Source organism: Balaenoptera musculus, chromosome 13, assembly GCF_009873245.2.
Source record: "Balaenoptera musculus isolate JJ_BM4_2016_0621 chromosome 13, mBalMus1.pri.v3, whole genome shotgun sequence".
NCBI classification, from domain to species: domain Eukaryota; kingdom Metazoa; phylum Chordata; class Mammalia; order Artiodactyla; family Balaenopteridae; genus Balaenoptera; species Balaenoptera musculus.
In genome coordinates this window covers 51,251,565-51,272,765 of record NC_045797.1, presented here as the reverse complement: position 1 = coordinate 51,272,765, position 21,201 = coordinate 51,251,565, and the positions used below count along the sequence as shown (strand labels likewise).

The following is a 21,201-nucleotide window of genomic DNA, read 5'->3' as shown; positions in this document are numbered from 1 at the left end:
TGAGTCTGTGAGGCATGATAACCCCAGTGCACTGGAGACCCAGCTAGAGAGCAAGGTCGCACAGAGCCCACCTGACATATCAGGGCCTGTCCAGGTGCTGTGAGAGCAGCTCAGGGGCACAGCCTCTGGGGATACACCCTCTGACAATACACAGAGGGAACATATAACTGATTGTTCAAACCAGGAAACTTCTGCACGTGAACTGGACATTTTGCTGGGACTATTCCAGATAAGCGGGCCGGGTGGTCCCCCCAGGCCATCGATTATGGTCTGTGGTCAAACCCTCCTAAAGAAGAGACAAAATAGAGTTTTCTAAACATAAGAACTTACTAAAACTCGAAGTCGCTTAGGGCCAAGATGGGTTTATTTTAAAAGCCAATTGTGTTGTTGAAGAAAAGGCTATGTTCTCGGCCCATTTTGGCTATGGTCCGGGGCTGCTTGGGGAATTGGGCTGAAGATGTGTATGCTCCTGGGCCTGGTGTTTTCTGAAAACACAACAGCAAACAGGGAGTGATGAGATAGTGACACCAGAACCTGAAGTCTCCTGAGCCTGGCTGTGGGCTCAGACGTGGCTGGCAAATCCCCACGGAGGGAGATGAGGGCCACAGTGGCCTGGGCTGGGGCCTATGCAGCCTGGAATTGGAGCCTGTCCTTGGGGCTGAGACCTGATCCTGTCCACGGCTCTCCCCAAGGCTGCAGAGGTGCTGAGAGAAGAGAGGCTAAGCAAGTGACAGTCCAGGGGAGGCGGGCTCACATCCCACCCACACCTCAGGGCACGCTTTCTCCAGGGCACCCCCTGTCCCTGGGGATGCCAGCGTCTCCCCCCACCCCTCTGCCCTCAATGACTTCAGTCTAGTGGTAATGGGTTGGAGAGGATGGATTCTGAACCTGGGTGGTTGACCTCAAAAGCCCAGACTCGTGTGTTTCCATCGTTTTCCCCAGTATAATAGAGTAAGGTGCTTCACTACCAGGGGCTGTGGACCTCGGGCTCAGAGGGATGTATTCTCAAGGGACTGACGAGTTCTAATTTTGAAAAGCCATGTTTTCATTTTGATGAAATTCTTGAAAAATTATTTAGCCAATTATTTAAACAAAGCTTCTCTTCTGTAGTGATAAGATATAAATGAATGTCATTCTCATAGACGAAGACTTTGATTTCTGAGGTCAGTGCTGCCCAGGCTGAGGTGCACCCACATATTCCTGAATGCCCCAATATTTTATCTTAGAGACACACTGGTGTCTCTGGGTATCGTTAAGGGAAGGGTTTTAACGTCAGACGGGGCTGGGTTTGAGTCCTAGTCCCACCACCGATGGCTCAATATGACCCCGGGCCACGTGCTTCCCACACCTCACCCAGCAAATGAGGTTCTGAGGTTCACTGGGGGCCCCCAGGGACAGACAGCACCACCAGGCTGGCAGCAAGTACTGCTCCACACGCTGGCTACCACCGCTATTATTATCCCCTATCATCACCTACTTGTCATTGCCATCCTTCCTTGCAGTTTGCTATCTCTTCAGGAAACAGTGAGAGTGGAAACAGGATTACTAGAGCGTCAGCCCAGAGTGGATGAGATCAGCTGCCTGCAGAAGCTGCTTTAAACGACAGGATGTTTCCCTTGCCAAAAGCAGAGGAGCAGCCTGGAAATCTAATCAACTCCTGGCCAGACGTCAAAGGAAGCTGAAGCCTTTATTAGCGCTCTTAATGAGGAAGCAGCATGCGTGTGGAGTACTGGAAGGCCAGTCCCCAAACAGGGGGTTCGTGGGCCCGGGCCTCGCAAGGCCACTCCTCAAGAGGCTACTGCTCGCGGTTCTCAGACCTTGAGAACATCCGGCTCCGTCCCCCAGCCCCGATTCCACTGTCACCAAGCAAATTTCTGATTGTCGTCGGCTTCCTTCCGAGTTTCCTACAAGGGGAGACGCTCCACAGAGCAGCGGCCCCAGACACCAGCCCCCTTGCTGGACACTTGTAAATGAATACCACACCTTCCGGCTTCTCCGTCAGTCTCCTTGGAGTTTGGTTAGCATGACTCCAACTTCCTGAGGAAGCTCAGCCCTGTGACCTCTGACAAAAATCTGTGTTTGGATCATGATAATGCCACTAGGGTGTGAGGATCCGCTGAAGGGATCCACTAGCCTCCTGCCGTCGGTCTGTTTTTAATATTATTGGTGGGGCCTCCCCAGTATTCCTCCAGAGAAAGACCACACTGCTGCCACACTGTAGCACCGCAGCTGGCAGCTCTGCAGCGAGATGGCCTGGGACAACCCAGGGGGTGCTGGGGGAGGCGACCTGCAGGCAGCTGTCTCCTGCCCACTGCCCCAGCTCCTCCCACCCTCCTTGTTCTCCCCCCACCCCGGGATGGTGCCGTTTGCTTATGAGCAGAATTCGTGTTTCTGTCTTCCTAACCATCTCCAATAAGGCTACAAACCACTGAGTTTGGGGGACTTTCAGACTGAGGTGCTGGCTGGGAACAACAAGGCCAAGGGAATTCACACTTTTAGCGTTAAACAAACAACAGCCCTAGCCACTTTCATAAGCTCCATGTTATGCTTTTGCCATCTTTCTTGGTCTTCTCTAGGCCTCCAGAGGCTCTCGCACACTCCCAGAATCCACCTTCTTTGTGTATCTCCATGAACTTGAGCCTCTTCCCTGTCTGTCCCGCGTCCTTGGGGGCAGGATGATGGCTCAGGCCTTAATGGTCCCCTTTGGTTCAATCATAATGTTTCTGCTGTGATTTTTTGCTCCCAGAAGACACATACACGAAGAATGGCAGTTCTGGATGGGCGGGGGCAGCCTGTGCCCACTGCTGGCTTCAATTCATTAAAGGAGTTTCCCCCCAGAGCATCCAGGACATAACACCAATGGCTAATTACTGTGCTGGCTGTTCTCATCTGGACCCATAATTCAGCCACGGGCTTCAGGTCTGGAGTCACTCTGAGCCTAAAGCTGGCCGAGGGCTTGCCGAGTGAGCTCTATGCCCTTTGCTGCCTTGATAAGCAATTTTAGTGTATATATACTAGAATTGTATATAACTCTGCTACCCCCATCCGACCCCCAATGCCCACTCCCCACCCACCCACCAGCCACAAAACCTACAACCACATCTGTCTTTTAGGATACTTACTGAACAGGCAGGCAAGAATCGAGGTACTCTGGATTGAAAACAGGAAGTAACAGAACTTACTGAAGGTATTTTCAAGTTATAATGACCTGGTCCTGGGCCTTCACGCTGTAGAAAAAAAAATTTTTTTAAGTGTTTCATAAATAGTGATATCAGATATATTTTGATGCTATATTTGCCTTTTATGAATAAGCATATGAATCAGTGTGATAGGGTAGAAAAATCCCTGGATTGGGGCTCGGAAGATCTTATTAAGGTGTGTCCTGGCACAAGCCACTGTGAATGGGAATAATATCTACTTTACCTGCCTCATGGATGACTGTGAAGACTGGAGTTAGGTGACCTGTGAAAGTCTCCCCTGTCCCTGCCTGGATGCCTTCCCCTCCCCCAGGCCCCCTGCCCACCCCTGCAGGCCCCGCTCCATTCTTGTCCCTCTGTTGACGGTGACTTGCTGCTCTGAGCTGTTAGCTTTATAAAACATACTTATTCTTTCATATAAATGCAGTATATGTTCTCTTAGTCCAAAAAAAAAAAAAAAGTATTCGCAGCAATTCACTGACCTAAGTATTGATACAATGCTATGAGGTTAACAGAAATGCATGAACACAATTTTAAAAAGACAAACACCTCAAAAGAAAAGTTAGCAAAAGGCAATTCACAAAGAGGAAATGCAGTGAGGAAATCGGGGGCTGGGGCGGGCTTTAAGGTCATTAATAACCAAATAAGGTGTAATTAAAACAAAGAGATACTTTTGTGGGGGCCAGGAAAGAAAGAGAGGGAGGGAGGGAGGAAGGAAGAGAGGGAAGGAGGAAGGGAGGGAGGGAAGAAGGGAAGGAGGGAGGAAAACTTTATCCACAGCATGGACACTCCTATGACTCTGGTGGAAGTATTATTAATTTGATTAGCCTTTCTGAAGCACAATTTGGCAAGCTATGAAACAGCTTAAAAACAGATATACCTATCCAAAGGGAGAGAAAGAAGAAAGGAGTCTGGTTACAAGATTGTTGCAGGAACCCAGAAGACAAATGATGAGTCCTGAGCCCAGGTATGGCAGGAAAATGAACACAGCCCAAACAGCACAGTAGATAACACAGACAAAATGTTAACCTTTTTTTCTTTTCTAGCAATTCACTTCTTTTCCTCTCCCATTTTCAAATACCTGTGCTATTTGACAGAAAAGAGTCTTTCTGGCATGATGTCTTGGATCTGTTTCTAAACAACACAGGAACTAGGGGAAGTGGGTGGGGTATGGACTGGCCAGGAGCTGGTCATTTTCGAATGGGTACCTGGGGGTTCTGTCTATGTGGTATATATTTTTAAACTTTCTACAGTACAAAGTTAAAGACAATATATATTTATCATTTTGACCCAGCAATTCCATTTTTAGGAATTCTTCCTAAGAAAACAATTGAGAATGTATGCAAATATTTGGCCACAGAGACATTCACTATAACATTGTTTCTAAAAGTTGAAAACTGGAAATAAATGGAATGACCAGTGACGTGTGCCTGGTTAAATAAATTGTGATTCTTCCATCCAGCCATCCAGGTTGATGAATTTTTAGGGACATAAACACTATTCCCAAATATTGTTAAGTGAACAATGCAAGCTTTAAAAAATGTGCATAAAAAAACTGGGAAGGGAATGTTCACTGACAGTAGTTTTCTCCAGGTGGTGGCATGTTGAGTAAAAAGAAACTTTTTTTTTTTTTGCTTACTGTCAGTTTCTAATTTTTCTATGATGGACTTAAGTACTCTTGAAATATGAAAAAAAATTATACCTAATATATAGATAAATGAATATGGAAATTGGGTAAGTGAAAAAGGGGGTAGGGAAAAAAATAAAATGAACAGTAAGGTTAGAACAGAAATGTTCCTGTAAGATCCTGTAACACATGAGGCTGAGCCACAAGGTAGCTCAATGGCTTTGGCTGAACAAGCACCAACTGCAGCCCCTCCTCAGGATTTAAGAACAAGGCTTTCAAAACCCTGTTCTCCTTTGGGTGGCACAGCAGCATAATTAGAGCTGCCATTCTCAATTATCCACCACGAACGAAGTCTGTTATTATCAGCCAAGCACAAATCTGATAATCAAGGGATGCGCCTCATCATTTTACAATTCATGGCAGAGAGACGAAAATAGCAATGTTTTCAACCTGATGCATCCATGGGACAAAGATCGCTGTCAGGGCAAGGCTCTCCGTACGACGTGACCAAGCTCTGCACTCCCACTGGAGAAGTCCAAGCTACCATAAGAACACAGGCATAGAAAGTCGGGGAAATCTGGACAGGAACGGTTTGCACAAAGTCCCTTTGGTTTGGCCATAAGAAATGCAAGCTCTCAAGCCAAAGTGGTAGCTGGGGCAAAAGACACTGCTGAGGGTGCCACCACTGACTCTATGCTTACGACAGCCTAGCTGTCTGCGGGATGGCTAAGAAACGCTGTGACCTGCACCCTTTCCCCCCAAGCCTCATGTGGCTTTCACTTCTAAGCTTCCAAGTCATGAGCTGCTTGGGAGGCCAGGTGCCAGGCCTGGTGAAGCCCTGATGTGGGCCTATGCCATCCAGCAGCCTCCCTGTGTGTGCCTGGTCATCTGAATCAAAGGGCCTGAGACTTAGGGAAGAAAGAAATTACTAAATGCTATTTGCCCCCCATGTGTTACATGGGATCTTTTAAGTGGGGAACATTAAGGAAGTGGATATGGGCTCAAGTTCATATTCCAGAAGCCACAGGAATCCTGCTCTAAGTGAGAAGTAATGGTCAGGCCAGGGACCTGCAATGGGAGGGAAGCAGCTCCAGCAGAGTCCCTGATTCTGCCCTAACCGAGGATGGCAAGTGGGCAGAGCTGAAAGGAGGGAAGGGGACTTGGTCCAGGATGCCTCTGAATGTGTGTTGAGAAATGGACCCGGTTCAACGAGAGGCGGGTTTAAAACAAGGAGGACAGGGAGGGGTAATATAGGGATAGGAGATTAAAAGGTATAAACTATTATGTATAAAATAAGCTACAAGGATATATTGTGCCACACAGGGAATATGACCAATATTTTATAATAACTACCCTTTAAAAATTGTAAATCACTATATTGTACATCTGTAACTTATATAATATTGTACATCAACTATATATCGATTTAAAAAAAGAAAGAGAAGGACATTTAACTGTGTCCTACTCCTCCCTGAAGTTGGGGATTCTGCTCTCTGGTTTGCTGGCGATCTCTGAGCATGGTCCAGAACTTTGGACCACGTTACGTACGATGTGTGGGTGAAGGGTGGCACCCAGGTTCATCAGGCAGTACTAAGCACCTCTTGCACAAATTGGATGGACCATTTCTTAAACCTTCCTATCATCAGGGCCATGCTTTGGCAACTCTGGGTTTCCCAAACTAAACTTTTCAAAGACCGTTGACATCTGGTGCCAAGGGAGAACAGAATTATCACCTTCCTAGAATCCCAGAACCTGCTTCCAAAAGAAACGACAGGAACCTTTTATAGTTCCCATTCCTCGATTCGGGGCATGATTACATCTCAACCCTCCTGGTAAGATGATCATATCTTTCTCTTGCCTTTGAAAAAGTCTTATCTAATTGAGTTTCTACTCGAGGACAATCTTAACCTTAAGGGATTACACAGTATTTTATGTATGATAGTATTTTATGATGAATAAAATACTATCATCGACCTAGAGGAGTTTATGGTCCAGTGAGGGACACAGGCAAACAGAAACACCAAAAAAGAATAAATGAAGATGTGAGGAGCTAGGATGGTGCTGAGTGAGGGCAGAGCTACCTGCATGGCTTCAAGATTGCAAACCAGGCCCTTGGTGCACCTGGCCTGTGCTAGGTAAGTTTGATCTCAGTGGGATGTTACAAAGAGCAGGGGCTTTCCACTCACTGCAAAGGACTCGGAATGCATGGGTCTCACTCATTTTTCTGGAGTGCTCCTGGGACCGTGTCGTACCAGGAAGACATAGCATAGCCTCCACCTTGGCCTTCTTGACCTATTTGGTTCCAACCCCTAATGTGCAATACTGCTCAGTACCGTTGTAGGCCTTGGGTAAAAGCCTTGCCACCCCCTCACCTGCCACTGATCACACCCCTCCTCCAGGGCTGAGAGGATGGGACTGGCTTATCTACACAACACCGCTCAGGAATTGAGAGGCGCCAGGTGCCTCTGAAAGACTGTGTGAGAGTAGATGAAATTATCCCACGATTTTGTGTGTTGAATTATGTTCTCCCAAATCCATAAATCCTATGAGTTTTTGGTGTGTTGAATTACGTTGAATGTTGAATGGTGTTCCCCCCAAATTCTTAAGACCAGTGGATTTGGAATTCCCAGTACCTCACAGTGTGACCTTACTTGGAAATAAGGTCACTCCAGATGTAGTAAGTTAAGATGAGGTCATTAGGATAGGCCCTAATCCAATATGAATGGTATCCTTTAAAAGGGGGGAATTTTGGGCACAGAGACACACAGACGGGGAAAACATCACGTGAAGATGAAGGCAGAGATCTACAAACCAAGGAATGCCAAAGATGGCCAGGAGACCACAGGAAGCTATGAGAGCGGCATGGAACTGACTTTCCCTCACTCGAAAGGAACCAAAACTGCTGGCACCTTGATCTTGGACTTCTAGCCTCTAGAACAGAGACAATAAATTTCTGTTGTTTAAGCCACCTCAGTCCTTTATTATGGCAGCCCTAGCAAATGAATACGTAAGTGTTCAGTTCATTTCTTCATTCAAACAATATACAATGTGCCAGACACTGTGCCGGGAGTTGGGAATACAGTGGTATATGATTGTCTCCCAATCTCTGTTCTCCTAATTCCTTAGTATTAGGACAATTTTAAACTGGGCACATGTCCACCCAGAATAAAGACTGAATATCCCAGCCTCCCTTGCAGCTAGGTGTGGCCACATAGCTGATTTCTGGCCAATAGGATGGAGGTAGAAGATGTGTATGCAAATTCTAAGGAGCATCCTAAAGGAGGGGGCAGCTCATCCATCTTCCCTGCCCTCCTGCCTGCTAGCTGGTCCCATGTTCTCAGCTCTCTGGGACCATGGGTGTGGAAGCAATGCTTAGCAGAGCAGCACACAGAAATCTGATGCTGCAGAATTACCACACCAGCCCTAAACTGCCTACTGCAGGTACTTTATATAAGAGAGAAATAAGTTCCTATCTTGTTTCTAATATCGTTACCTGTGGGCTCTGTTAGTGGCAGCAGAACTCAGTCTTAACTGACAAGGTAGGCATGTTTCCTACTCTCATGGGGTTTACATTCCACTAGGGAATGTCTGCCTTACAAAAATATGATGAATGTGTGGAGTATCACACAGAGGACATATATGGTGCCATGAGAGCATGTAAGAGGGTAAACTGATCTGGCCTGAGGGGCCTGAGAAGCTCTTTAAAGAAGTGCATTTGAGCTAAGACCAAAAGAACAGGGAGGAGGAGGAGTTTGCAGGGCAAAAAGTCTGGAGGAAGGGTCTGTGTAAGAAGAAGTAATGGGAAGGATTAGGGAACATCAAAAGGGGCAGGGCCTCAGGGCAAGCCTGAAAGGAGGATATTGTTTATTCTAACCCTGTTGGGACAAATTCACGGCCTCACAGGAATAAAATAAAAAGTGCATAGGCTCCTGTCAAAAAATAGGGTTAGGGACCTGAAATTCACCTGGCTTGTGACAGTTACCACTTTGTTGTTTTTTCACATGTGTATTAACACTAAGAATGGTTTTATGATTTAATTGCAGATGTAAACTGTCAAATGTCACCTATGTATGTCCAATCTACGAGTCCTCAGTTTCCTGAAGGCTTCTCGTTTGCAGGCAGGTGTGCCGGTCACCCAGGGCATCTCTCCAGCCTGGTCTGAAGCAGACTCAGCAGGCAGTCTCCACCACTGCCCACCGCAAGCTCCCAAGGACCTTCTGCACGGCCAGAGGGCTACCCCATCCCTGCCACCATCTCTAGCTCCCAGCCTTCATTCACATACCCTCTCATTTGATGCTCACAACAGCCCCATGGAGGAAGTGCTATTACCTCCATTGAACAGACAAATAAGTGAGGCTCAGTGGGGTTAGAAACAAATGACTTAGCACCTCAGCTGCAGAAGCCAGAACCAGTGACTGACCTTGCTTCTCAGCACTGGGAGGTATCAGTACTTAGTTCTAAGCTATTTTCCTTTAAAAATCATAAAGCTAAAGGGAACCTAGAAAGAGCACACAGTCCGTCCCTACTGATCCTAGGCGCAAACAACTTACAACGAATCATACTTGAAAAGAGAAAAGGTCAGAGATAAAATGTATGGCCCCAAGTGTCTATATATACACATGTAAAACATAAGAAATATGCAACATAAACTGAAATGACTAGACATGGTGGTAAAAATGATCTCCCCCAAATTTGGTGTGGTGGATGGGTGTGATAGCTGGACCACGCTGCCCAAAATAAAACAGATGCCCCAGCAAGGAGGGTGGAACCCTGTGTGGTGGTGGGCAAAGAGAGGAGCTAGAGCTGCCTCTGTGGGAATTCAGGAGGAGGCGTGTGGCAGGGTGTATCCAACTTGGGAAATTCTAGAATTCTGTAACTATCGATCTACAGGTTCAGAGAAAGGAGACATGCCTGCTGGTGGGTGGGGTAGCAACAAACCTGGCAGGGGCCAAAAGTTATTCACATTTGAAATTAAGAATTGATGATACCTCTGAAGCTCTGTACTTCTTAAAAACCCTAGTAGTTATATTTGAAAGGTTATATCTTTCCAAAAACGTTACCTACAAGTGAACTCATCTTTGAGGAGACTGACCCTGGGACCTGTTTTACTCATCTAAACTTTCAGATTCCATTCAGTCAGATGTCCATTTGGCTTTTTTTCAATGTGACCATGTTTACTAATTCCGTGCTCCTCACGGAATTTTAAACTAGCAGCTTAGTTTTTAACTGAAGTAATTCCTTAAATGCAGAAATAACTGAAATGATTCAGCGTTCTTTCATAACGCTAGTTTTAATGCAGGGAGTATGCCATGGATCTGCTATCACCTTTACAAACTTCTATCAAATGTGACTAAAACAGATAAATCACATAACGCTCATTTGTGTCTGTACAGACTCTTCCCTGTTTATCTGATCCTTTCCTTATTTTTTATAGGCTTGTCTGGTTTTAAGAAATACAGAAACATCTTGAAACACTTCTGATATCAAATAAAAGAAACCCATTTTTTCATTTGACATTGTAAGATTTTATTCCTACTGTCAGGAAAGATGCGTGTGTCTCATTTTTTCACTTTATGTACAACTGCGAGAAGTAATCACTGAAAAGAAACTGCTCAGCGAATCACTGTTGGAAGCCCCAAATCATATGAATGACTGGGTCCTAATTAAGTAGCAGTAATGGCACTATTTTTTTTTTTAATGGCACTATTTTTATTAAAGTAACAAAATATTTTTATGTTGACCATTTCCATGGCTCTTTTCTTCAAACTATCATTTTTCTGACTTTTAAAAATTATATTTTGAAAAATTATAAAAGTAATGCAAAAGAGAGAAAGGAAGCAAACAACCACCCTTAATTACTTACAACACCTCAGCATAGAAACTAAAAGCATTTTGGTGCATTTCCTGTTTTTTCATACACATAATTTTTTTACATTATTTTAATCATGATAGACATACCAATTTGTATCCTGCATTTTTTCACTATGCATTAGATCACAAATATTTTTGGTACTATTTTATAAATTTTAACAATAATTGTTTTAATAGCTGTAAAATATTCCTTTGTGTAGGTATGTAATATTCTTTTTAAATTACATCTTTCTCCTGAACACAAGATTGTTGCTATTGTTATCTTGCTATTATAAATAATCCCTTGATGATATTCTTTGTATAGATTAATATTACTGTATATAAATTATTACTTTATGAGGGTTTTCACACAATGGAATTAGTGGGCTAACAGAAACAGTTTTAATAGCTCAATACATACTCCCACCAGCAAGAGACACGAAAAGCACTGATGTTATGGTCCACATGCCAAGTAGATATTGGGGAAAAAAGATTTAGAAAAACAAAAATCTTCCTTACTCCTCCTTACCTTAATGGGAGTATTAAATAAAGTCATCAGTGTCCCCTATATGTTCAAAGAAGTTGTGCAGAATATCTGCTATCCTTAATGCCCGAATTTTGAAATGCATTCAGGGGGGAAAAAAATTCATGCAGTTTTTTTGTAGGTCAAGAGATTGAGTCATTTATATATTTATTTATTTTTTTTGGCTGCATTGGGTCTTCGTTGCTACACACGGGCTTTCTCTAGTTGCGGTGAGCGGGGGCTACTCTGTTGCGGTGCGTGGGCTTCTCGTTGCGGTGGCTTCTCTTGCTGTGGAGCACAGGCTCTAGGCACGCGGGCTTGAGTCATTTATAAAAGCTAAAATTAAAGGGAGGAATGAGGGGAGGAGAAACCACAAATGACAAGTTTTACTTTGTCCACTTTGCTTGGATAAGAATGACTGGGGTTTGTTGCAGTTTGTTTTCTACTCTTTAAAAAAAATCCTGCTATGAGGGAACTGTGCCTTTGGGTCTGGGGATTTGAGGGGCTTGGTCATTATTATCAAAGTGCTAAAAGGGAATGGTGGCTGGTAGAATTTTCCAATACAATTTTTTTCTGTGGGTACAAAAGGGCCCTTTTTACTTTTGGTAGAACATATCTTCTGGTGTCTATCCCAAACTGCTCACATAAACACTCCTCACTGTCTTTCCTATGGACAAAACAATTATGCTGATCCATAATCAATTATTATTATTATTTCAACAATAACTGAAATAGCCAATAAGTGTACAACCTTACACTGGTAATCTGAAGATTAGAAACCATCTTCCAACCAGACAAATCCCTTCCCAGCTGCTTCTCCTGAGAAGTCCCTACACCTTGGGACAAAGTGTAATTCATCAATGGAATCCTTGACATAAACAAGAAGGCTGCATTTTTTTAACAAGTGATAATGGCTCATCCACATGGAGGGGCCTTCAGGCACATAAGACCCTAGAGGATTTTCAAATTCAAAGTTACTGTACTTTTTACAACTAAAAAATGGTGTAGTAATCTGCCATGCCTTCACATGGTCATCCACTCATTTTTTGATAGGCTGCTCCTGGAGATTCTAGGCATAAATGATTAACACACTTCAATGAGCTAGTTTTCACAGATGATGGAAAGAAAGAAGGAAGAGATACACACCTGTACGTATCCATCTTTTATAACCTGCCTCGTTCCCTAAAGGGTTTAAAGTGACTTGGTGAATGTCTATAGGTTGTCGTACTCTATTGCACCTGATCTACAGGTCAGATTTCTGGTGATCGTAGGTTTCATGTATACCAACAGTGAGGCAACCTGTCCTAAATCAACAGGGCTCAAGTGACACTGTGACCTTACACAAAATGCATTTCAGAAGAATAAGAGTGACAAGTTGGTTAGAAAAAACCAAAATGCCAAAAAAAACCCAAAGAAAATTAAAGTGACGTCATGTCTCTGGAGGGAATTTTTTAAGTGGTGGAAAGGATACAAAGAAAAGGAATGGAAAATTGGAAATTTGGAAAAGGAAAGGATACATAGGTTTCATTCAACACATTTTTGGCGCACTGTCCTAGGTGCTGGGGGCATTGATGAATAAGACAGCCCCTTCTTTCATGGATCTTACATTCCAGAAGGTGATTACAAACTCTCTAATTTGATGACATAAACATTTTACATTTCAGGGACTTCCCTGGTGGTCCAGTGGTTAAGACTTCGCCTTCCAATGCAGGAGGTGTGGGTTCCATCCCTGGTCAGGGAGCTAAGATCCCACGTGCCTCGCAGCCAAAAAACCAAAACATAAAACAGAAGAAATGTTGTAACAAATTCAATGAAGACTTTAAAAATGGTCCACATCAAAAAAACTTAAAAAAAAAAATTTTACATTTTAAACTTCTGTATATAAAAAAACACAAAGTAAAAGGCAAAAATCCCTGAAAAACTTCCACAAATAGAAGTGTTAATATCTCTTCACTATAGAGTTTTTACGAATCAACAAAAAAGAATGTTAAAGCTCCACCCAATAGATAACTGGGTAAAGAATGTGGCCAGAAAGTATGCAAGAAGGGCCACAAGGAACTGGCTAACAAATAACTAGAATGTGTAGCCTCCGATCCTACAGATTAAAATAATGAGATATCATTCTTTTACCATCAAATTAACAATGATAAACAAGATTTATAAAAATTTTGTGAAATAGGCACTGTTTTTTTTTTTTTTGGCCGAGCTCTGTGGAACAAGGGATCTTAGTTCCCCTGCATTGGGAACACAGCGTCTCAACCACTGGACCACCAGGGAAGTCCCGGTACTCTCCTTTTTTTAATCTATCTATCTGTCTACCTATCTATCTATCTATCTATCTATCTATCTATCTATCTATCTATCTATCTATTTTTGGCTGCGTTGGGTCTTCATTTCTGCGTGCGGGCTTTTCCCTAGTTGTGGAGAGCAGGGGCTACTCTTTGTTGCAGTGTGGTGGCTTCTCTTGTTGAGGAGCATGGGCTCTAGGCACGTGGGCTTCAGTAGTTGTGGCATGCGGGCTCAGTAGTTGTGGCTCACGGACTCTAGAGTACAGACTCAGTAGTTGTGGCACACGGGCTTAGCTGCTCCGCAGCATGTGGAATCTTCCCAGACCAGGGTCTGAATCCATGTCCCCTGCACTGGCAGGCAGATTCTTAACCACTGCGCCACCTGGGAAGTCCCCTGGTACTCTCTTGATTGTCGGTGGAGATATAAATTAATGTAATACTTCTTTAAACAGATCAAGAACCTGTATATAATCTCTACTCTAGTAAATCTTATTTGTGATGATCTATAAAAAATGATTCCTAAGTTTAGAAAAGACTTTATGCGTTGTCTTATCATAGCATTAGTCTTTCGATATATGTGTTCAGCACCATTGTCCTTGCATAACAAAGCTGTGAATGTAGACAGAATTTGTCATAGCACAAAAGAATTCTCCAAAGAGCTGCCCACTAATAAAATTATATCCTATTCAAATATCCCTCCCTGCTTAACACTAGCATCCACCACTGCAGACAGGTGAGGTTCTTTGTGAGTCAGTTTCTCTCCCTCATTAAATGATATTCAACCACACACTGCAAATAAAACGCAAATCCACTTCACATGAAAATGCAAATTTTACCAAATAATGCAAAATTTCGTGAAGTTGATGTAAGTAATGAAGTGCCTAAATCACAGGAACAGTCTTTGATTGACCAATGAGGATCCAGCAAAGTTAGATCAGTTAAAAAGAAAGAAGAGAAGCTGGACAAGGATTGTGACATTATTGGCACTTCAGTAAAGAATGATTTACAATATCAAAGAAGACACCCTTGGGAAAACTGATGAACCTTCAAATATTTTTTTCTAAAATTTGTTCTTTATGATTTCATTAGAATGTCAAATATGAAATGAAGGATGTCACTATACTATCATAAAATATTGTCAGAAAAAATAAACTAAAATCAACACAATTTCCCTTTTTAATATGATTTAGTACATAGTTGCAGTTATATTTTCATAATTTTTAGTTTAACTCCTTTTTTAATCGAAGTATGATTTATTTACAATGTTGTGTTAATTTCTGCTGTACAGCAAAGTGATTCAGTTATATATACATATATACATTCTTTTTAAAATTATTTTCCATTATGGTTTATCACAGGATATTGAATATAGTTCCCTGTGCTCTACAGTAGGACCTTGTTGTTTATCCATTTTATATATATAATACTTTGCATCTGCTAACCCCAAACTCTCAATCCATCCTGCCCCCACTGCCCCCCCCTTGACAACCAACAGCCTGTTCTCTATGTCTGTGAGTCTGTTTCTGTTTCATAGATAGGTTCATTTAGTTTAACTCTTTTTCAGTAAAATTCAGTAACTTTATTGATTACTCTGAAATTTTGATTCCATTTAAAGTAGGTTCACCTTAATAGGTCTTTTTTGTGGGTTAAGTTATACTTAGATAATGAAGACTCCTGTGTAAGGAATAATTGAAAACGAGGTTAATCATCAACAGGAGAATGGGTGAATAAACTGAGATGTGATAACTTTATTATTTACCCAGTAAAAAGAAAGTTTAACAGGATTTCTAATAACATGAAAGTGGAACATACGCTAATTGAAAAAAAGGATATAAAATTGTAGTGTACCATAATCACAAGTATGTTTTTAAAACTGCACAGAAAAAAAAGGGAGAAAATTACTTAACATTATTGGTTGCTTACGAGTAATAGGAAATTTTAAAAATATAATTTTCTATATTTTCCAAATTTTATTCATTCATTTTTATTCTAACTTAAATTTTAAAATATATTTTTACTTAAATTTTAAGATATTTTATTAAATTTATAGATAAAAATAGTTTTAAAAATCAACTGGAACCAAAAAACCTTATAATGAAAAACAGAAGTCTTTGGTCTCATCCCTCTCCAATTTCATTCCCTAATGGGTTTTGTTTTTAAGAGTGTATAACATGCAGCACAGGATGGTGAACATAGTTCCTTCACTGAAATGATATTATTCTGAATCTTTTAGGCAACTAGCACTCTTAGAAACATCTTTTCCACATATGTCTTAGGCACACGTGTCTGAGCAGGCTCTAGAGAGCCTAAGACAGCTATTTTTAACTCTTAGTTGTTCTTCTGGAAGTTATTTCCTTATCACTAAGTAATATGTTCATATTGTTATTCCTTAATTTATATTTTAGAAATTATCTCTTGGTGATGTCCTCGAATAAATGAAGATATGGCTCTCTTGCTCTATCCACTATTCCTCTCTCCCTATCCACTCAAAGTAGCATTTTAAATCACTAACCAATGTTTACTAAATAAATATTATTTCTTGCAGAGTCAAGTTATATAATATGATTTCTTGTCTTGCACCGTCTTTTGTTTTACCTGGAGTTAATTAGTGCCTTGTTTTTTCACTTGCACACTTTGCTATACATACTTTCTTAAATTTTCCCATTACATCAGCTGTTCGTGAGTCCCTTTTTCCTTGGAAACATTCCTTCTGGAGTTCTTTAGTTTCTTTCTCAAATGTGGATTGGTTTCTCTCTCAGCCTGCTATACAGTCGTCCACCTGGGACATCTTTTAACTACTTTCCCGAATTGAATCCACTTTCTCCTGGATCCCATCCCTTCCTCTTTCTGTATTACTCCTTTGTTTTGCTGTATTTTATCACCAATGGCATCTTTAAAAAGGGTATCTTGGAGGTAATTCTTATGAATTTTTGCATGTTTGAAAATGTCCTTTAGGAATTTAGGATTAACATATATACACTATAAAATAGATATATAACCAGCAAGAACCTACTGTATAGCACAGAAAACTATACTCAATGTCTTGTAATAACCTAAAATGGAAAAGAATCTGAAAAAGAATATATATATGTATATATATGTGTGTAGGTATAACTGAATCACTTTGCTGTACACCTGAAACTAATACAACATGGTAAATAAACCATACTTCAGTAAGAAATCTTTTAGGGCTTCCCTGGTGGCACAGTGGTTAAGAATCCACCTGCCAATGCAGGGAACACGGGTTTGAGCCCTGGTCCAGGAAGATCCCACGTGCTGCGAAGCAACTAAGCCCATGCGCCACAACTACTGAACCTGCGCCCTAGAGCCCGCAAGCTACAACTACTGAAGCCCGCGTGCCTAGAGCCTGTGCTCCGCAACAAGAGAAGGCACCGCATTGAGAAGCCCGCGCACTGCAACGAAGAGTAGCCCCCGCTCCCCGCAACTGGAGAAAGCCCACTCACAGCAACGGAGACCCAACGCAGCCAAAAAATTAAATAAATAAATTTATTAAAATAAAAAGTTAAAAAAAGAAAAGAAAAGCCAGTGTAGCAAGGCTCTCAGCAGGAGCCTAAGCTGCGGCCCTCCATCGTAAGGATCTTCGATGATCAAGACCCAGTAGGCAGGCTGGCAGGTGGGCCTCACAGGAGAGAGAACTCATCCCACTGCAAACGGGGTCAAGCAGGCCAACCCGGCCCCATGAATAAGCCTCAGTCATCAGTGGGGAGTTGTGACTCCAGAGACGGTACAATGTCTGCCACTTGGATTTGACCCCAGATCAGCTCTACACATCTAAAGACATTAAGCAAGTCACTTGGTCAAGCTCACTCATGGGGCAGCTCAGGTTCTGAGTCACCATAGACTGGGTCTAAGTCTTGGCTCTACCTTGGGCCACTGACTTCCATTTCCTAACCTATCAAAGAGAGATGATAAATAGCACCCTCCCCACATTGCAGTGAGGATGAAATGATATGGGGTATGTCAGTCACCGAGCACTGTGCCTGGCACCAGAAAACCAGTGAATGATGGCCATCACCATCATCAAAACTGACCCCAACAGAGTAGTTAAGTTTCTTCTAGTTCTAAGAGTCCTTGACAGTTCTATGACTATGATGTTAATATCTAGAACAAGGAAACTGAATGATAAAAGTGATCAAATCGGTTTCCAGATAAAGGCCTAAGGATTAATGCATTTATCTCTGGAAGGTCTGGGATGATGTTCTCCTAGCAAGCATCATTTCTTCACCACACTCACACTGCATGCCACTATTTCCCACCGTTGGGATCAAAGCCATTTGCTCTCTGCAGTTTACAAGTTTATGGATCTAACAAACCCGCAAGTCTGCTCTGGGAGTGTGTGTTTAGGACTGAAATGAATCACAGCCCTGAGCTATTTCTTTGTCTTGGAACATTTTCCATGAAAGTATTCTTTTCACTTTGTTGAAGGACAGGATGTTCCAAATTGTGAATCACTTTTATTTATAAAATGGGATGAATGAGGTGACATCAATGAAAACGGCAGAATAAGGATATCCGAAAAACTCCTCCTCCATAAAGCAATGAGAACAAAGGCAAAAGCTGTCAGAATCAACTGCTTTGTGCTATTTCACATACCAGGCTGCTTATCCTTCAGGATGCCTAACCTGAACTAAAACCAAATTAATTTTAACTGAGTCTGTTTACTAATAGTAAATAAATCATTATTAACTCATGGCATTCATTTAAAGCACGCATTTCAAAGGAAATACAGTATCAGCCAGTGGGGGAAAAAAAAAACTGATGTCTTGACTGCTTGCTGCCAAAGCCAGCAGAACACATGCATTTATCTCCATTCCTCCCCGATCAAACAAAAAAGGCACAACTATCTCCCCCCAGACATATACACCTGTACACACACAACTGTACGCACACACACAGAACCAAGAGAAGAGACAACAGCCAACAGAGATCATGCGTTTGGGGAAGATGTGGAACGGCGTGGAGGAATGGTCCCTGAGGTGGCAGCGTGGAGAAAGCTAAAGCCCAGTGTGTGGAGGGGACCTGCTGATGAGAAGTGGGCTGATTTGCTCCCCAGAATCCAAGAAAAGCTCAGGAATTTCAGGCTTTAGACACCTGTGAGGCGGAGGTGAGGGTAAGGCTGCAAGCAGGAAGATTGACTGAGTGTCTTTTCCCCAGGTCCCTACCTACCTACTCCCAGCAGTCAGGTAGCTACCCTTCCCTCATCCCTGTAGGAGACAGAGGTTTTCGTTTCCAGGGAGACTGAGCCAGAGATCTGGACCCAGGAGCCCCAGGCACTGTTAGGACAGGGGCTTTTACTGAAAACAGGAATTAAGAGAACTTCTAGACATACAGATGGCCAACAAGCACATGAAAAGATGTTCAGCATCGCTGCAAATCAAAACTACAATGAGGTATCACCTCACACTGGTCGGAATAACCATGATCAAAAAGTCTACAAATAATAAATGCTGGAGAGGATGTGGAGAAAAGGGAATCCTCCTACACCGTCGGTAGGAATGTAAGTTGGTGCAGCCACTATGGAGAACAGTATGGAGGTTCCTTAAAAAACTAAAAATAGAGTTACCATACCATCCAGCAACCTCATCCCTGAGCACATACCTGGAAAACATGAAAACTCTAATTTGAAAGATATATGCACCCCAATTTTCATAGCAGCACTATTTACAACAACCAAACATGGAGACAACTCAAATGCCCATCAACAGATGAATGGACAAAGTAGATGTGGTATGTATATATACAATGGAATATTACTCAGCCATAAAAAAGAATGAAATATTCCCATCTGCAGCAAAATGGATGGACCTAGAGATTATCATACTAAGTGAAGTCAGAAGGAGAAAGACAAATACCATACGATATCGCTCACATGTAGAATCTAAAAAATAATGTAAGGGAATCTATATACAAAACAGGAATAGACATAGAAAACAAACTTATGGTTACCAAAGGTGGAGGGGAGGATAAAGTAGGAGTATGGGATTAATAGATATAAACTACTACACATAAAACAGATAAGCAACAAGGATTTACTGTATAGCACAGGGACTATATTCAATATCTTGTAATAGCCTGTAACTGAAAATAATCTGAAAAATATATATATATAAAACAGAATCACTTTGCTGTACACCTGAAACTAACAAAATATTGTAAATCAACTATACTTCAATTAAAAAAGAGAGAGAGAGAACTTCTGCATAACGAATGGTGAGACACCACCACCCCAGCCCAGCCCGTTCCCCCACTCAGTAACCAGAACACTGGCAACTAGCTTATAGCCTAGGCAGGAGGCTGAGGAGTCATTCTGAAGCAACTGACAAGTTCAAAAGAGAAAGCCTAACAGATACAAACATTTATGAGCTACAGAGGGGAAAAGCCAGTCCTCATCTTATCAGTCTACTGTGAAATCCACCTGGAAATAATCCCCACCTGTATTAGTTTCCTGTGGCTGCTATAACAAATTACCAGAAATTTAGTGGCTTAAAACAACAGAATTGGGCTTCCCTGGTGGCGCAGTGGTTGAGAATCTGCCTGCCAATGCAGGGACACAGGTTCGAGCCCTGTCTGGGAAGATCCCACATGCCGTGGAGCAACTAGGCCTGTGAGCCACAATTACTGAGCCTGCGCGTCTGGAGCCTGTGCTCCACAACAAGAGAAGCCGTGAGAGTGAGAGGCCCGCGCGCTGCGGTGAAGAGGGGCCCCCACTTGCCGCAACTAGAGAAAGCCCTCGCACAGAAACGAAGACCCAACACAGCCATAAAAAAAACAAAAAAAAAAAACCCAGAATTTTACTCTCTCATAGTCCTAGAGGCCAGAAGTCCCAGATCAATTTCACTGAGCTGAAATCAAGGTGTCGGGAGGCCTGTGGTCCCTCTGGAGACTGTTGGAATCCATTCCCTGCCTCTTCCAGCTTCTGGTGGTGCCGCCTTCCTTGGCTTTTGGCCGCATCACTCAAATCTCCACCTCCCTGGTCACATTGCTTTCTCCTCCTTTCTTAAATTTCCCTCTGCCTCCGTTTTATAAGGACATTTGTGATTGCATTTAGGGCCCACTGGATAATCCAGGATAATTTTTCCACTTCAAGATCCCTAACATACTCACATCTGCAAAGTTTTTGCCATCTGGTAACATTTATAGGTTCTGGGCATTAGGACGTGGGCAAATCTTTGTGGTCTATTATTTAGCCCACCACACCACCCACATACAGAAGGCTTTCAATTAGCTTTTTAGTTTCTCACACTTAAGTGTTAGTGAATAAAAATTTTTTCACCTTTATTGGATATCTGAATTTCTTATTTTATGAATTGTCTATTCACTGCCTTCATCCGTTTTACTTTTCTATTGGTGTTTTTCCTATAAATCATTAAGAGAATTTTAGATAAGGCCATTAACCGTTTATCTGCCATGTATGTTGAAAATACTTTTCCTAATTCACATTTGCCTATTAACTTTGTTTACAGTTTATTCCCTGATGTACAAAAAATTCAAAATGCTATGTAATCAAATCTAAGACTTCTTTTCCTTTGCAATTCATCCACTGCTGTTATCTCAGAAAATCAGCCTTATCCTAAAATTAGATATATGCTAATATATTTTCTCCTGGTTTTATAGTCTCAAAAGTATTTAATTCTTTAATCAATATGGAATTTATTATAATATGTGGTATGAAGAGTCCAATATTTACAAGTTAAT

At 42.1% G+C, this 21,201-nt stretch overlaps 1 protein-coding gene across 1 annotated transcript in view; it reads right to left on the bottom strand.

Annotated features, from left to right (window-relative positions):
- Positions 1-363: 363 nt before the first annotated feature.
- STPG4 (sperm-tail PG-rich repeat containing 4) overlaps positions 364-21,201 on the bottom strand; it is a 39,897-nt gene continuing 19,059 nt past the window's right edge. The window contains 3 exon segments of the mRNA XM_036872568.1: positions 364-383; positions 386-485; positions 3,123-3,227. Coding sequence (XP_036728463.1) covers positions 364-383; positions 386-485; positions 3,123-3,227 — 225 coding nt within the window.